The sequence below is a fragment of the Haliotis cracherodii genome, unplaced genomic scaffold (genome assembly GCF_022045235.1).
Source record: "Haliotis cracherodii isolate W230 unplaced genomic scaffold, xgHalCrac1.p SCAF_10, whole genome shotgun sequence".
Classification (NCBI taxonomy): Eukaryota; Metazoa; Mollusca; class Gastropoda; order Lepetellida; family Haliotidae; genus Haliotis; species Haliotis cracherodii.
In genome coordinates this window covers 28596160-28613905 of record NW_027266265.1, presented here as the reverse complement: position 1 = coordinate 28613905, position 17746 = coordinate 28596160, and the positions used below count along the sequence as shown (strand labels likewise).

Here is a 17746-nt window from a genome sequence, read left to right as displayed (position 1 = left end):
ATCCTACTAACCCTTATATACGCTTAAGTGACGTATAAACACGTATAAACCGACGATCTCCGAGCGACCGTATTAATGACACTGCACCGAACACATACTGTCGTCCTATCGTACCAGGCTTTGTTTAGCGGATTGGCCCCGATTACAACGCCTGGCTGTCACTACTATTGCAAAAGTTGAATATAACGTATTAAACTTATCAATAAACAAGCAGTGTTATTTGTTGTTGTTTGTTTTGTATTATTCATTACGAACTGGAAATATCGAAAATGACCATAAGATTTCGTGCGACCAATGCTGATTGAAAACAAGGAAATACAAATTAAGGAAGACGTGTACAAAACATGAAATGACTTTAAGCTGAGAATTCCAATTCTATTTTGAATACTTGATATGCATTAATAAATCCATGGTATGGCCGCGTGGATCTCCTGTATACGAAGACATACGTGTAGACGGACAGCCTTGCTGTAGAAAGGATCGACAGCTGGTAACACCTGTTGCTCTCAACATCAATACCTTTAATGTCAACACAATGTGCATATTACACAGTACTACCGGCGGTGGAAGCGTCACTACCCACGACCATGCCATACACTGTGGGGTAAGGATGCCCTAGTGTCTTCAAGCTGACGGGGCCATCGTGGTCCGGAAATGGCGACGCTTCGCAATGGCAGTGTAGACGGAGCTTCGCAACATCAGAAGAATGAGGTAGGGCTTCCGTCCTCACTTGTCCGTGCCATAGCACGTGGGTGGAGTAGTTTATCCTTTAGAAGATTGCTGTCAACAGTTTCCGTGTAATGCGCAACATCTTTATTTCTGTCAAACTGTGTTTTTATGATGAACAGTATATACATGATGGTAGTGGTGGTTCTGGGTTCTGGGTGGGTTTGACTAGGCAGCGCTTCCTGGGAGAAGTCCCATTCGCTGTCTGGGCTGCGTGTAGGGGGGCAAGGGCCCTGAGCTGATGATGAGCCTAACCAGCCTGGCTGTGCCAGGATCGCCCAAACCCTCTTTGCTGCATTTTTTATTTTAATCTGTACATAATGATAATAGTTGTGGTTTTGACACCGAGGTCCATCCATTGTACCACCCGGAGTATGTAGAGGGCGTGATGGAAAATGATAAATACAAAATTCTTTGGAATAGGCCCGTTTACTGCCTCAGACGTATCCAGGCCAACAAACCTGATCTTGTCCTTTTTGATAAATCCAATTAAATCATTTATATCATTGATTATTTTCTGTCCCTTTTGACACAAATGTGATTGACAAGATTCAGGAAAAACATGGCAAATATGCGGACCTCGCTTTCGAACTTTCACGCTTGCATCCAAAGTACCAAGTTGTCCGACTCCACGTTGTTCTGGGTGTCTCAGGTTTGGTACCTCCCAATCTGTTGTCTGATACTGGGAGAGTACCCGGGTTTGCTCCCAGGAATACAGCCCTGCTGACAATCTCGGTAATGCAGAAGACTGCAGTGTTGGGGAGTCTTCACATTCTAAGTTATTATTGTTGTTGTTGTTGTTGTTGTTGTTTATCTGTGTACTAATACAATTACCAATGCTAATAATGGTGAGTTATAAAGCACAAGACTGAACTCCACAGAAGGGAATACTGAAAGCGCATGGCGACAAACATATTTAATAATTACAATGTGATGATGATGATGATGATGATGATGATGATGATGATGATGATGATGACACTTATATTTGAGTCCATTGATGGAGTTCGGGATGAATGGCGGTTGATTTCGGTTGTAACGATCCCAAGGGAGCTGCGCAATCAGTTCGGCATTTGTCCGAAGGTCATTAAATACTTTGGGAATTAGAGCTGGGTTTGTTGAATCCGACTTCCAAATACGATGTACTTGATTGAATTTGATGTTATGCTATACAGTCATAACAGCCGTCTAAACCTAACCGTGCATACAGGTTTTGGTAAAATAGCTTCATAAAAGTGAAGTTTCTTTTCATGAAATGGCGTCAGACAATGCAGTTTTAAATAATGATAAATATCTATCATTGTGCGTAACGATGAAAAAAATCTCTCCGGTCGGATCTGAATAACATGATTAATAGCAGCCGAATTGCGGCGGCGCTTCTTTACCCTACAAGACACTTTGATATGGATTTTCATCTATATATTTGCCAAATGGAAGGTTTTTCACAAAAATCGGGTCTTTTAATTAAGCTAGTCTATCTCTATGACAGTTATGCCTCTTTTGCATGTCCACACAAATAATCGTTGATGAAAAGTATCATGTCGCCATGACCGAGCTTTCCTCATGCAGGGAGCATTCATTATTTTGTCTTACGTGTAACTTTAGGACGATTACCTATACAACCCTGCTGTTCCCCTAACAGCTCTACACTGGACACAGACAGGTAGAATTACATCACATCGGAAGTGGCTCAAGGACATTGCTCCAGTGTGCAGGCTGTTACGGACAATTAACCGTAATTTGGCAAACAAGGTGTATTCAAGAAGATTTAAATCAGACTACAGTCTGAGATCACTCGTTCACGTGTTGTTTTTTTGCCGAGATTTTCCAGTTCTGCCCCCCGTTTACATTGTTTTGTCAGAAGTCAGGGCAGCAATGAGCCGAATTGATATGATATGAGTTTATCGATGGTGGTGGTTTTGAGTTAGGTTTAACGCCGGTTTGAACAGTATTCAAGTTAGAGCAAGGCATGTCAGCCTAATATGGTAGGAAAGCCCGAAGTGATGCAGGTCTCAGACGTTTACCACTTTGGTGAAACCGACGAGCATGGTATGGTGCTGACAAGCCTAGAAACTAAATCGGGGCGAACCGGGATTCGAACCCACGACCATAGGTTTCTGGCGTACCCAATGGGACGCAATTCTGCATAGAGAATTGCAGAGCCTTAGACGACTGGGCCACCCATGCCCCCAAGTCCCCTTAGTAGCACAAACCCCATACCGTATGATCGGAATAGTCGACGAGTCAATCTCACAGAACCTTGGGACGATTCCATAACATCACATTGAAGTTTGTTTTTAATTGGTCAGCAGGGGGGTCCGCATGCACAAAGCGAGTTTAGCGCTAGAATGATCGTAAGCCTATATATTAAAGTATGGGAGTTACGATTGTCGTTTCTTTGTGAAAGGGTATTCGGGGTCTTAAGAATCTGGGTTTTAGAATATAAATACTACTCAAATTTTGCTGAGGTCGTTTCGTTGTAAGATATTTGACGTTAATGAGTTTGTATTTAGCGTTACCGATGAGGTAACGAACCTTGGATATAACGAATTGGTATCCATGATGAGTAAACGGACGACTCGGAACAGAGCGTACATACTATAATAGGTTGTGTAAACGACTAATCATTATCATTTAGCTTTGTTCATCTTCCCAAGGCAAGGGAGTTAACTGACTATAAAAGTCCAGTTTCCACCCTTTCCGATTTAGGCTGGAATCATGGAGATATATTTTGGCTGGACAAACGAGTCTATGCACAGTCTAATCAAATTCGCGTAATGAATTCAACATCCGGTTTGTAAACTGCCGTGCAGATTTCGGTCGATTGCAGCATGTGTACCGTCAACTCAGCGTCAATAGATATTTTCCAAATCTTTTCAAGTTTTTAATCAAGGTCTTCGCGTGATTTGATGCTCTTCGCGATGTAAGACCGTTTTATTACATCATAGCTTTTGTTATCGATCAGATCGTCCTGACTGGGCGCCGCCATTTTGTATGAGGCACATGCATGTGATATGAGAGGTGGCATGTGATTGGTCAGTATGAGGGACAAAGAAGGGGTATAAATCGTAACAGCCACTGGTGGCGCTACGATCGAGTCATGAAATTCCAACGGTGTTCGTAATGGTGACTGTAGATAGATCCCGTTTCCAAAAGAGATCTTAAGGGTAAGAGTATCGTAATTCTGTGTTAAGGTTTGGAGTTACGACAGCCGTACGCTTGGAGATTTTTAGGTAACGGGCTCCTGTGTGCTGTTCCACAAAGCGAACGTATTGCTTAGACGATCTTAGCTGTCACACTTAAAAACTGACCCTACGACAGTCTTGGCGTTAAGATCGCTTTGTAACAATGGACCAAAGGGCCATTCCACACAGCTATGTTATTAGCAAGATCGAAAAGATTAGATAAAAAAAATCGTTTCTCTATTTTTAACATAGACAACTGTTTAGCCTTGATCGCTCTATGGAACGAGTTCATAGTCTCTAGGGAGTCGATCTACAAAACAATCTTGGTGCTACGATCGTCGTAAATCAATCTTTAAGTGTTGGAGTTACGACCGCCTAAGTACTAAGATCTAAAATTCAAGAGCATAAAAACTAATGTGAGTTTGTCGAACCTATACTCGTACTTCTGTCCTCTGTCCTACATCAGCCGAGCTATCCATTCCTGCAGGACAGCTGTTGCATCACGGCAGTATAACTGCTTCGACGCCATGTTTCCTTTCATCGTTAAGTGGGCTTTAACGACGTCGTCTTGCAGTGTCGGCACAATGGAACATAAACAATCCGTCAATAGTCCCACCATCAACCGCCCATACAGACGATGGTGACCTCTGTGGAGGTTATAATATAGGCGTAATGGTCAGTCGAGCTGGGACAGATAGGCACTTTACCGTCGGGGGCTCTTGAGGACTGTTGGAAGTGAAATATCTTTTAACCTTCGAATATAATTATATATGGCAATATAAATCAAAATGTATCCTCAAACTACTTAGGTTCCTTACGATTTAAATATGTTGGCTCTTAATGACGAACTTATGAAGATCAAGGCTTCGGCTTGTGAAGGGTCGAGGGGATTATGTCGGGATCAAGGGCATTATGTTGGGGTCAAGGGCATTATGTCGGGGTCAAGGGCATTATGTTGGGGTCAAGGGCATTATGTTAGGATCAAGGGCTTTATGTTGGGGTCGAGGGCATTATGTTGGGGTCAAGGGCATTATGTTGGGATCAAGGGCATTATGTTGGGGTCGAGGGCATTATGTTGGGATCAATGGCATTATGTTGGGGTCGAGGGCATTATGTTGGGATCAAGGGCATTATGTTGGGGTCGAGGGCATTATGTCGGGGTCAAGCGCATTATGTTGAGATCAAGGGCATTATGTCGGGGTCAAGGGCATTATGTTGGGGTCAAGGGCATTATGTTGGGATCAAGGGCATTATGTTGGGGTCGAGGGCATTATGTTGGGATCAATGGCATTATGTTGGGGTCGAGGGCATTATGTTGGGATCAAGGGCATTATGTTGGGGTCGAGGGCATTATGTCGGGGTCAAGCGCATTATGTTGAGATCAAGGGCATTATGTCGGGGTCAAGGGCATTATGTTGGGGTCAAGGGCATTATGTTTAGATCAAGGGCTTTATGTTGGGGTCGAGGGCATTATGTTGGGATCAATGGCATTATGTTGGGATCAAGGGCATTATGTTGGGATAAAGGGCATTATGTTTAGGTTAAGGGCTTTATGTTGGTGTCAAGGGCATTATGTTGGGAACAAGGTAATTATGTGGGGATCAAGGGCATTATGTTGGGATCAAGGGCATTATGTTGGGGTCGAGGGCATTAAGTTTGGGTCCAGGGCATTATGTTGGGATCAAGGGCATTATGTTTAGATCAAGGGCATTATGTTGGGGTCAATGGCATTATGTCGGGGTCAAGGGCATTATTTTTTGGTCAAGGGTATTGTGCAGCGGTCAGTGCCTTTATAAAGCGACCAAAGGCATTATGTTGGGATCAAGGGTAGGTCCTAGTACACGATGTTCATGCGAGGTTGTATAGCCAAAATGTTTTACAACATTGCCATCGTTCATATGTTGAGGGATGTGTCTATGTATTATATAATAACAATAACAGATTTTTTTATTTCAGGCAATCACCCGAATATGCTTTGTATAAGTGACTTGACTACAAGGCCATTGCCATTGGACCATAAACAATTTTTGCATTAATAATAATAAACTGCCTATAAATAGTGTAAACATGAAAGATGATTCATTGATTTTCCGCAACATGACAAACTGGCATTGTGTTACAGTAGGAACACGTGTACATGGCAGTCGGTCTTTAGTCACAGCACATGAACACAGCATATCTCTTATATCTCCAATACATAGCGAGATATGCCCATAACGTTTTTACCTGTGGAAACATAGTTTCATGACTGATTGAAAATACTGAATAAATGTGGATTGTACCCTCTCCGGGTGCTGCCGGTGGCGCGGAACATTTTGCCCTTTTCGCGAGCGCCTGGTGTCGTCGCTGGTTTTCGAGAGTCCATTCAAGTGGACTTCACCGCTCTTTGCCTTTTGCGCCCAATGGAGTCTGTTTGGACGGGGGGGGGGGGGGGGGGGGTGGAGATTGATTGTACTCTGGCATTGGCGTTTCGTGGGGGTGGGGGTGGGGGGGTTCCGGGGGGTGGGGGTGGGGTTGGGGGTCTTTTTAAAAAATCAGGCTCATATTTTCAAGTAAAAGAACATCTGGTTTTGCACCTGAAAGGAATATCCAATCTCCATGCAACGCTTGTTCAAACCTATTGCGATTCTAGTGTAGCTTCTGGTTGGGATGGATAGAATTCCATGCATCCCTATATTGTCCCAAGAGTCAACTTACATGGTCGCAATTTGTGACCTTCTAATTGTGCATCTTCGACGGAGAAATTGATTAATCGTCATGATATATGTGACCGGCGATCTGCCTGGTCCAGACTCGATGTATGTACAGACCGCCGTGATACAACTGGAATATGACTGTCTGCGGTGTAAAACAACATTCCCTCAGTAAAATCTAACCCAAGTCATGTGTGATATTGAAGAACAATTAGCTCTCTGCAACAACAACACACCACAACACAGAATCAATATCAACCTTTCTACAGAGCAGCAACACCATATATGTCATGTTGAAACTGACTAGATATCTATCTATGATCAATACAATGTATGTTGTACAAGTGTGATGTACATATGTTGTTAAGTTGTTTAGAAAACCATCGGGGAATCAGAGCGAGGTGCTTCAATCTTAATCGTGTCATGTGCTTCAATGTCCATACCATATCCAAATGAACGTCACAAGCATATGGCGCACCCCGATACCATCCGACTCGGAATATTGTCACCAAAATATAAAACTCGTTAATCAGTGTTGTTAAACCCACACAACACGCCGGATGTTGGACAGCGTGGCTTCCCCGTGTTTATGAAGTGGAACAATGCAGGCATCCAGTCTTTCAGCCATATCCACGCGGGTAAGATAGCAAACTATTTAATTTAGATAAAGCGAGCTTGGTGAAACGCCGCATTGAACATCATTTAAATTATATCATGGTGTGTCAGCTTACTGTATACTAGGAGGAAGGCTTGAAGTGATGGAGGTCGTAGGCGAGTATTGCATTTGTGAAACCGCGAGAACGTGGAACACCACATGTATGATAATAATGGCCATCAGAATCATGATAGAACAATAAGTGTAATAATAGACCGAGGGTACGTATATCGAGGTTAATGAGAGCTTATATCATAAAAGTAGTGAGTTTTGTTAAATCAGCACTTTTACAGATACGTCACGGTAGTATTATATGGAATCGATTTGTTGCAAGAATCAGCGGTTGTGGGTAGAATGAGAAGTGACCCGTGTCATCGGTGCATGGTCACACAATCAGCCAGGGAAGCCACCCGATCCCCTTTATTAGGAGAGACCCATACAACAATTATCGGGTATCGTCGACCCCGGAATCCCCTCTGAAAATTAATGTATATATCGTTCCCCGTGTGGCTGAAAATGGTTCTATGTTTGTCTTTTTGAGAAAAAAACAATCGCATTAACCCCGACGTGTGTAGTGAACTTATAAACAACCACGCGTATACATATATTGAACTTATCAACACCGATCCGTATGCATATATTGAACTTAATAACACCGACCAGTATGCATATATTGAACTTATTAACTGACTCGGAAAAAGCGTGCGGCTTTTTGCATCGAAGCGGGATATAAGGCAGTTATACTGCCTCTCAGAAATCTACATGAATCCTGTCTTGTTCGTGGCGGGGTATAAAGGATTTATTCTCCCGCTGAGAAATGTATTTTTAAGACGGAATATATAGTATTAAATCAAGATCACGTAGACCAAACATATCTCATCATTTGGACATTGAGGTACGATAATGAAGCGAAAGATTAAGCCGAGATATTATGACTCAAAGATGAGTTGTTGTATATTTTATGATAAGTTTCAGAGTAGTATCAATGAATCTGGAGAATTACAGTGATGGATTATGATCTAAAATATTCACTTCCAAAGATTAAGATTAATTCTAGGTAATAAAGATGTACAAAGCTGTTTACAGGCCACTGTCGTAATGACAGGCGTCTCGCTGTGCTGTGTTGGGCAACAAACAATCTCATTAAAATCAGATCTTAGTTCTCGCTATCTCCAAACAAAGATCTGAGGACATCCCATTACGGGTCACATCAAACGACATTTCATCCAACCAATCAAAGCGTCGCTTGCCAGATCATGAAAGTGACAGTCGGAATGTGTTTTCTAATCATTTAACCTCGAAAACGTTAACACGGGGTATTCCGAACGACAGTTACGGTCCGTGCGACTGATTCCGTCAAAATTATCGTCTATGTCTCGCTTCCGTGGGATAAACATTTGAACGGAGGAGGCATTGCCATACAATCTCAACCTTATATTAGACATTCCGGAATGTTCATTTGTTCAGTGTTCAAAATATTAATCGAGAACTGTGTCAACATATTTTTCAAGCGTAGTCTAAAATGGAAGTCGCCAGGTTGAAACGAGTGCCGTAAAGCTCGAGAAAGCTGCTTTCTAATTGGCTGATGTCGACTTCTTATCATTAATTTCAGTGTGGTCGGTTAAAGTTCGCTGAAGGTCGTTCTGACATGACCCGTAATGTGATGTCCTCAGATCTTTGTTTAGCGGCAGCGAAAAGTGAGATTTTATTTGAGTGAGATTGGGCAACAACAAAATATTTTTTTAGTTCTTTTTGTGTGAGTGATGACTGCTACCGATAGCACCTGGTACAATCGTGGATCGACGCCTAGTGGAATCTGTTTAGGCGGAAAATCGAGACTGAATATTTTCTGTCTTTGACGTTAAATATTTGTTTGTTGTTTAGCGCCGCACTCAGCAATATTCCAGCTATATGATGGCGGTCTGTAAATAATCGAGTCTGGACCAGACAGTCCAGTCATTGACATCATGAGCATCGATCCACACAATTGAGATCGATGACATGCATCAACCTAGTCAGCTAGCCTGACCACATGATTTTTTATCCCGTTAGTCGCCTTTTACGGCAAGCCTGGGTTGCTGAAGACCTATTCTACCGTTATATATTTACGGATGTGGTGCATTTATAAACAGACATGGTACAGTTATGGCAATTATTGCCTGCCATAAAAATTAATAAAAACGAATTCAGGCTCAACGTTTATATATTAAAAAGTATCTGGTTTTGTGGTTGTAGCTGACAAAATGTCTAATCTCGAATGTATACAAATCCCAGCACCCAACCTCCCACCCCAACTTCGAATTCTGTTATGGTTCGTGGTTAAACATGTTTGTGTTACATCCCAAAATAACATTACTAATTTCAAGTTATTACTTTATCATTACAAAGGCACAATAACCCACTCTCGTTAATACTGTACTGACATAATGTTAACATTGTGACTATTAATATAATTATTTAGCATGATTTATGACTTCAACAAAACAGCCTTAATTTGATTTCGGCATATATCTGCACATTTTGGTAACATCCCTGACTATGAAATATGTTTGTAGGAAGTCCAAACTTTCAAGCGTAAATAAACATAATTATGGTTATTTTTTTATCAATATTGTACGGAAAAGAAATTCAGGACACCGTTAATCCGGAAACGGTCACCAATATGATGAAGTTAAGCAGAACAGTTAGATGGGTGACCGCGTTCGAGAATCTCGTGAGAGTTTCTAGGGCCTCGGTCCGGCCCCACACTAATACACATGTGATAAGCTGGTGTCTCATTAGGCAAGTGACTTTGTTAAAATGTTCACCCGATAGGATGAGATGGTAATGTGTTGTTAATCTTCTAGCGCATTTCAGACAGCTTGGGTTGTATACCACCTCCACCAACCACCCCCACACCACCACACCCCACACCCCCACCCACACACACACACACACACACCCACCCACACACACACACCCACACCCACACACACACCCACACATCCCACCACCCCACCTCGATACTAGTCCTAGTAGTAAGAGGGTAGTGTTCATGAGGGTTTCAATTCAAAAAAAGACTTCGCCGCGAGCTGTGGCTTGTTGAGATAATAACCGCCTTATGTAGCGTCTTCTGTATTGAAGATGAGATAGGACGAGGCGACATGGTTCATTAGATCGGAAAGATAATGTTCAATGACAAATCAAACTCTTTGCCCGACCATGCATGGCCGTCGTACTTGTTCCCCGAGTAACATGCAATAGATCATTGTTATTATACATTAGAGCACGAACTGTTATCTCTGTAATGAATGTAATTCACCTTTGCAGTTTCTAGAAGGCACTTAAACGATTTTTTCAAATATCTATTTATGTTTAAGGTCAAAGCTCAGCGCTGTCTAAATCGTCTATTTATATGTAAGAATGAAGAATTCACATTAGATACATGGACTGCGAGGTCACATTACGTGAGTGATGACTTAGTGCTGTGGAATTATGCTACAAACCTAATTGATTGTTTTAATAACGTAGTACTGGTATGCTTCCGGAGTTTCATTTGATCATAACGACATGCTAATTATTGTTAATCAATACTGGTAGGTTACGGTGATGCGAGTCGCATTGCAGTGCATGGACACCGTTGATTCATTCTGATGTAATGAGTGCAGTGCATTCCAGAATTTTCGGGAACAGATTTTATTTTTATATTAAAAATAAAATCCAGCGATTCAAGTCTTACTTTGGTGAAACCCACGATCACGAGTATGGTGCTGACAAACCTAGACACATAATCAGGACGAACCGGTATTCTAACCAGCAGATCGTAGGTTTAAGGGACGTAACTGGGGCTAGACGATTGGGCCACCAGTGTCCAAAGTGAATTTAATTTCAGGTGTGGCAATGGAGGATAATGTCTCAACGGCAACAGTATTGTGACAGTTAAAAGCACCATACACGTAGAGTCATTACCATAGTATTGCAATATATATTTCGATAAGTCTGTATACTTTGTTACACTTAGGATGACGAAACCTAACACGTCCGCTGAATCCGCGTTCAAGTCCATAACTCGGGACGTTGCTTGTGAGTGAGGTGAGGTGAAATTGGGTTTAACGTCGCGTCCAAGATTATTGCACTTATATAGCGACGTGCATGCACGTGTATGTGTGTGTGTGGCTGCTTGTACTAGTCCGGACTGATGCCGATTTATAGTGCTAGCTCACTGAGATACCATGCCGCAGTTTAACACGAATACCCCACTCAGACACAGTATACTGACTCCGAGCCGACCAGTCCTTGTTTTAGCCCCTTAATGCCGAGCGCCAGACAGGGTAACAACAAGTACAATCTTTTAACGTCTTTTTGTATGACGCGGCCTGGGATCGAACTGCTTGTGAGTGAAGAGATGTATCTCTGATGAGTGTCTGATATGAATTGACAGACGTTTTTTAAATAGATAACCTCTTATGTATTTGAATAAAATAGAATTGAAAAAAAAGATTCATCGAATGCATTTCTTACTGAATATCATTTTATAGTATATGTATGTGACAAACCGAAACGTAGAGTGTTGGCACCACGAGGGGTGGCTGAATTCGGAGGCAACCTTGATGGACTGCGTTGATGGAGTTGATGGCTAATTTCACCATTATCCGCTGCGGGTTCCATACACTTCTGTGGGCACGGGTGGTCCAGTCGTCTAAGGCGCCGCGATTCGCTGTGCAGAGTTTCGTCCCTTGGGCACGCCAGAAAACGATGATTGTGGGTTCGAATCCCGGTTCGCCCCGATTATGTTTCTAGGTTTGTCAGCACCATGCCCGTGCTTGTGGGTTTCACCGAAGTGGTAAACGTCTGAGACCTGCATCACTTGGGTCTTTCCTCCCACATTAAGCTGACACGCCGTGATATAAAAGCGGCGTTAAACTCACTCACTCACTCACTCACTCACTCACTCACTCACTCCATACACTTCTGACAATGATGCCTGAGTGCCTGGATCCCACTGGTATAGATGGCTTCCTCCAGGTGTTATAAAAAGTCCTCAACAGCAGAAATAATCATTTACATGGTGTTTGCCGCACTGTGTTTTCAAGTTTAGGAGGAGGTGGAACACTGCAGCACCAAGTCGGATGAATACGGTGGATGTCCCACGAGTTTAAATCCATAGTCATGCATCGCAGCCATGGTGACAAGAGTCTTGTGCACAAGTACCTTGTCCTAGTGGGACGAAATATCTGTCCACCACGTTCAGCCTTGATATTCTCAGTTGCCTAACTAGCCATTTATGCTCTGACCTTTTGAGGGGTAGTCCAGCAGTAGGATTGCTTTGGAATCCCAGAAAACTGATGCCATCACCCCACCAGCTGATGGAACAGATGGTACCTTCTTCGGAGGAGCGGCGTTAGTTGTTTCCACTGCTTTGACTGGCTGTTTAGTCCCTGGCTGATAATAGCGAACCCACGTTTCATCCAAAATACAAATCGCTCAACAAAACCAACTGGGTCTGCTTCAAAACGACGCTTGATTCAAATGCATCCTGTGAGGGTGGACAGTATTGTACATGATACATACAAACTGTAAAGGGTGAGGGACATCCCTCGTAGTTTGGCTCAGAACTTTCCATTCGTATATTCAGTAATATTCACTTTGATTTGCAATTAGGCAGAAATCAGAGAGTTATACCGACTGAAAACTTTGTATTCATCACGTGTTTCAGATGTGTGGGAGTTATTGAGTATTTGATGCAAGGTTATAGTACTCTACAGCATCCTACCGCCAATACGACATCTTTATACAAATCGTCTCTGACAGTATAACCAATGGATGGCACCATCTTCAATTTTCTTCCACATTTACTAATATGACGTCACGTTGCTGGGGCAATTCGCAGTCAAAGCAATGGTACAGAAGGCATGAAATGTCAAGTCAGCTTAAAAACACAATTGTGTTTTTTTTTCAACGAGACTTCTTGAAACGATCATCCTGATATATGCGCCCCTGTAGGCAATATTTATGGAATAACCTTCTCGAAATTGGAAATAACAGAATATGTGTCCGATGTTAATAAGTCATATATATAGTTTTGTGATAGGCACTCCCTAGTGCCTCGTCACTCTGTAGTTGATGTCTAACTTGGTAATTTTGATGTTCGGTGCTTGGCGTGAATGAGGATTTATTGTCGAGCAGCCATTGGATCGACTAAAATGGGATAAAGACAATAGACAGGCAGCGTTCCTATTCACAACCTGGGATAGGCGGTCAAGAAGACGCTGGTGTTCGCTGTTTAGAGCCATGACAGGATCGTATCTGGGTTCGAATCCCATATTCGTGACAATTATGATCGCTGGTCTGTCAATACCATATCCGTGCCTGTGGTCCTTCGCCACTTTGGGCTTTCCTCCCACATGAAGCTGGGACACTCACTCACTCACTCACTCACTCACCCACCCACCCACCCACTCACTCACTCACTCACTCACTCACTCACTCACTCACTCACTCACCAACCCACCAACCCACTCACCCACTCACTCACTCACTCACTCATCCACTCAACCAACCACCCACCCACCCACCCACCCACTCACTCACTCACTCACTCATACACCCACCCACCCACTCACTCACTTACTCAACGTCGTATTGTCGATGATGGTTTACGGTTTAAGGTTTTTGACATATTAGGGGCGTTGGGGCAGCCTGATGGTCAATGCTCTGGTTCGATTCCCTACATGGGTACAATGTGTGAGCACATTCTTAGTGACACCACCATGACATTACTACGCCTATTTTTAGAAAGTAACTTAAAATAAAGTACTAGCAACAGGCTGGGTTAAATTCAAAAGTGATATGGTAAGCGATGACGTCACGAGCAACGATTATAACGTAAACAGTAAGATTATAATCTGAGACGTCAGCTGGTTTAGACGCGCGTCGCCAGCACTGGATAGGCTTTCTGTATTTCAACCGCCAGGATCATAACTTATGGGGTAGGTCTTATCCAGTGTTCCCCTTGAGAGTCCGCTGTATTAGGCCTTGATGCTTATCAGTGTAGCAATGGTACGATTATGTAGGCTTTACTTGGATACATCACGTTCGAGTGCCGCGTCCCTCTTGGTGTGTACCTTGCGAATCGACGTGGCGATCCTACTGTTTTAATCTAACCTCGTGTAGTTGTATCATAATAATGATAAGTATTTGCAATTTAAATGAATCTGTAGCTTGAAGTTATTATCAGTTGGCATCCACAGGAGATGGGATGTCGGGGGGGGGGGGGGGGGGTCGGAGCGGTTCACCAACATATCACAAGCTCGATATGTAAACCATTAGAACCATTATTAATTTTTTACTTTAACGCCCACATCAACTTGTTATCATTGCACCCCTTGTGAGTGAGTAAGTTGGGTTGAACGCCGCTTTTAACAGTATTCCAGTTATGTCACGGCATATCAGCTTAATGTGGAAGGAAAGCCCGAAGTGATGCAGATCTCAGACGTTTACCACTTCGGTGAAACCCACGAGCACGGGCATGGTGCTGACAAACCTAGAAACATAATCGGGGCGAATCCGGATTCGAACCCACAATCATAGGTTTCTGGCGTGCCCAAGGGACGCAACTCTGCACAGCGAATCGTGGCGCATTAGACGACTGGGCCATCCGTGCCCCCTCATGCACGCCAGTACGAGCGGGGGTTCACTTTATTTCAAGATTCCCATCACTAAACGACATAACATGATTAATGTGCAAGGTAAATTATGTTGTGTTTTGAACATCATGGGAAGAGAGTTTCTGTTACATTACAACTAAAAAGGAAACGAAACTCTTCAACACTCGGAAAAAATTGGCAGATTCTTTCGCATTTATCAATGGACAACTTTCTGACAATATCGAGATTTAGATTTCAAAGCGCAAGACGGAATCGCATTGAGACAATATATGGCGTGCCGTTATCCGTGGTTGTATTAAACACCACATGCAAATAGAGGACCTGAGAGTGGCATCCGTTAAAATACAGTTCTACGTCCACATCATTCTAAGGGGCACAAGCGACATAGATTTCTTTACCAAATTTTATTATTCGAGGTTTGCGTGTATGAGAACTCTATGGTCATTGACCCCAAATTCTCTCTGATATTACTATGTGAGAGTAACACGCTACGCTATGGATCACAATACCTTTAATTTTCACCATGTCCGCTTTAAAATATATTTTTGAATAACTCCACTTTGTCGAAATGAAAATTTAGCTTTATATCAATGCAATTTCAACCAGATTTTCAGTAGCATAAAGAATTCCTATGGGAAATGATGTTCATACCTTTTTTACAATTATTTTCCCCCTTATCAATATCATAAAAATGTTTGAAAAAAAATTGAAAAAATTCGATCTCTCATATCAAATTACGGAGACACCAAAGAAGCTCAATCGAAGAAGAAATATCTCAATTCGTTATTGAAAACTATTTGTCTATACTCTCGCGAGAGAAGGACACAAACACCGCAATAAGGCGAGAGTTTGTCGTAGTGTATCGATCCAAGGCGTCTAGGGCTTCGTACAATCGGAAATCAGAAGAAATCCACGATCTCATTACTCCAACCCATCCCTTGTGATATGACGGGCGGTGGCCGTTGATGCGCAAGGGAAAGGTTTTTCATAAACCAACTTATTTAAACAGCGATATATTTCTGTGATCATTAGAGAAACCAGAGTTGACTGAAGCAGTAATTAAAAAGGACGTTTTGATTTTTTATTCCAAATCTATCCTCTTTGGAGAGGCGAACAAGATGGTGGGCTCGCTTATTAGACAGTCCAAAAAGTAATTTCAGAATTCCGCTTCTTCCAATTCTTCCACACGTTTATAATTGCAACACATCAATAAATATTTTGATTTGTCGGAAATATGTTTTCTACGAAGCTGAATTCGATCTGGAGACGAGCATCAGTGATGGACCTGCTCACTTGGCGTTCGAATGAAAGTACCGGACACGACTTTTGTGCTTGTCATTAAATATGTTGTAGTGGGCCCTCGTGTCGGCCGAACGTTATTTCATTACATTTTATAGTGAGGTTTAATTAGCTGGTTTATTTAGTAGTATCGTATTGAACATTATTTGATTAGGAAAACACATTTCATTACGCTATGTAGATTAATCACAGCAGCTGATTGAGCCGTGTGAAGTCAGTTTCATTCTCATCAAAGTCTGCGTTGTAACGTATCCGAGTGTGCTGTTGAGTTCGCTTCATAGCGAATCATGGATCCTTGTCCGTAAATATATGAAAAATGGTTAAAAGTGAAAACAGTGAAAGTTCAAACTAAAATGGACAGCCTCTGTGGTCTTGTGGTAGAGCGTCCGTCCGGATATCGGAATGTCCGGGGTTCGATCCGCGGCCGTGTCATACCAAAAGACGTTAAGAGATGGTACTTGTCGTTACCCTGTCTGGCGCTCGGCATTAAGGGGCCCAAAGAAGGTCGGCTCGGAGTCAGTATACAGTATGGTATCTCAGTGTCTGAGTTGGGTATCTCAGTGTCTGAGTAGGGTATCTCAGTGGGCGAGCACTATAAATCGGCATCAGTCCGGACTAGTACAAGCGCGCGCACACACACACACACACACACACACACACACACACACGTTCATGTAAGGGCAATAATCTTGGACGCGACGTTAAACCCAATTTCACCTCATGATTACATACATATGTCTTATTCCTAATATGAGTTGTTCTATGTTGCTTTATCGCGTGTGGTTCATTTTGTTTGGCTTCTTGTCATGTTTGCAACAAATGTATTAATGTTTTGTTGGTTGGTGTTATTTTTTACTGTTTTGTTTTGTGTTTGTTGTTTTCCTCTTCCTTTCTTTTTATTACTTTCTTTATTATTCTGTTGTTCGGTGTGTATGATTATTTTATATGTGTTCTTGGGTTTTGTTTGTTTGGGTTCTTTTTCAGGGGTTATATTTACTGCTAACCTGTCACATTATTTTTGTCGACATAACATGAATAAGAAAAGTCATATCATAACCCGTGTAGACCCGGTCTTCAGCAACCCATGCTTGCCGTAAAAGGCGACTATGCTTGTCGTAAGAGGCGACTTACGGGATCGGCTAGTCAGACTCGCTGACTTGGTTGATGCATGCCATCGAAACAAATTATATTTTTAGGATAACACTTTCTTACTTTAGTACAGATATTCTAGTACTTCTCTGGGTGGAGCCAAATCCGAACCTTCACTCTGGCAGTGTGGGTTCGAATCCCGGATGGGACTCAACCTAAAAGAGTACAAGAATCTGTACTTTACTAAGAAAGTGTTATCCTAAATATAAAATTTGTTACATTTGACCACTTTCTAAATGGCAATGTGTGTTCATCGTTTCACAATTACCGAGTTCGATGTTTGTGATTATTAACGTTATTGGCATTAAACAACAAACAAACATAACCCGCTCATAGTTCTCTGGTGGACATCACTATTCCCCAGTAGACATATATGTAAACGATGTCAAAGCA

At 42.3% G+C, this 17746-nt stretch overlaps 1 protein-coding gene across 1 annotated transcript in view; it reads left to right on the top strand.

The window, feature by feature from the left end:
* Nucleotides 1-550: 550 nt before the first annotated feature.
* Nucleotides 551-17746, top strand: part of LOC139454247 (small conductance calcium-activated potassium channel protein 2-like) — a 66457-nt gene continuing 49261 nt past the window's right edge. The window contains exon 1 of the mRNA XM_071235854.1: nt 551-711. Within this exon, the coding sequence (XP_071091955.1) occupies nt 655-711 (57 nt within the window). The 5' untranslated portion in view covers nt 551-654. The remainder of the gene's footprint in view (nt 712-17746) is intronic.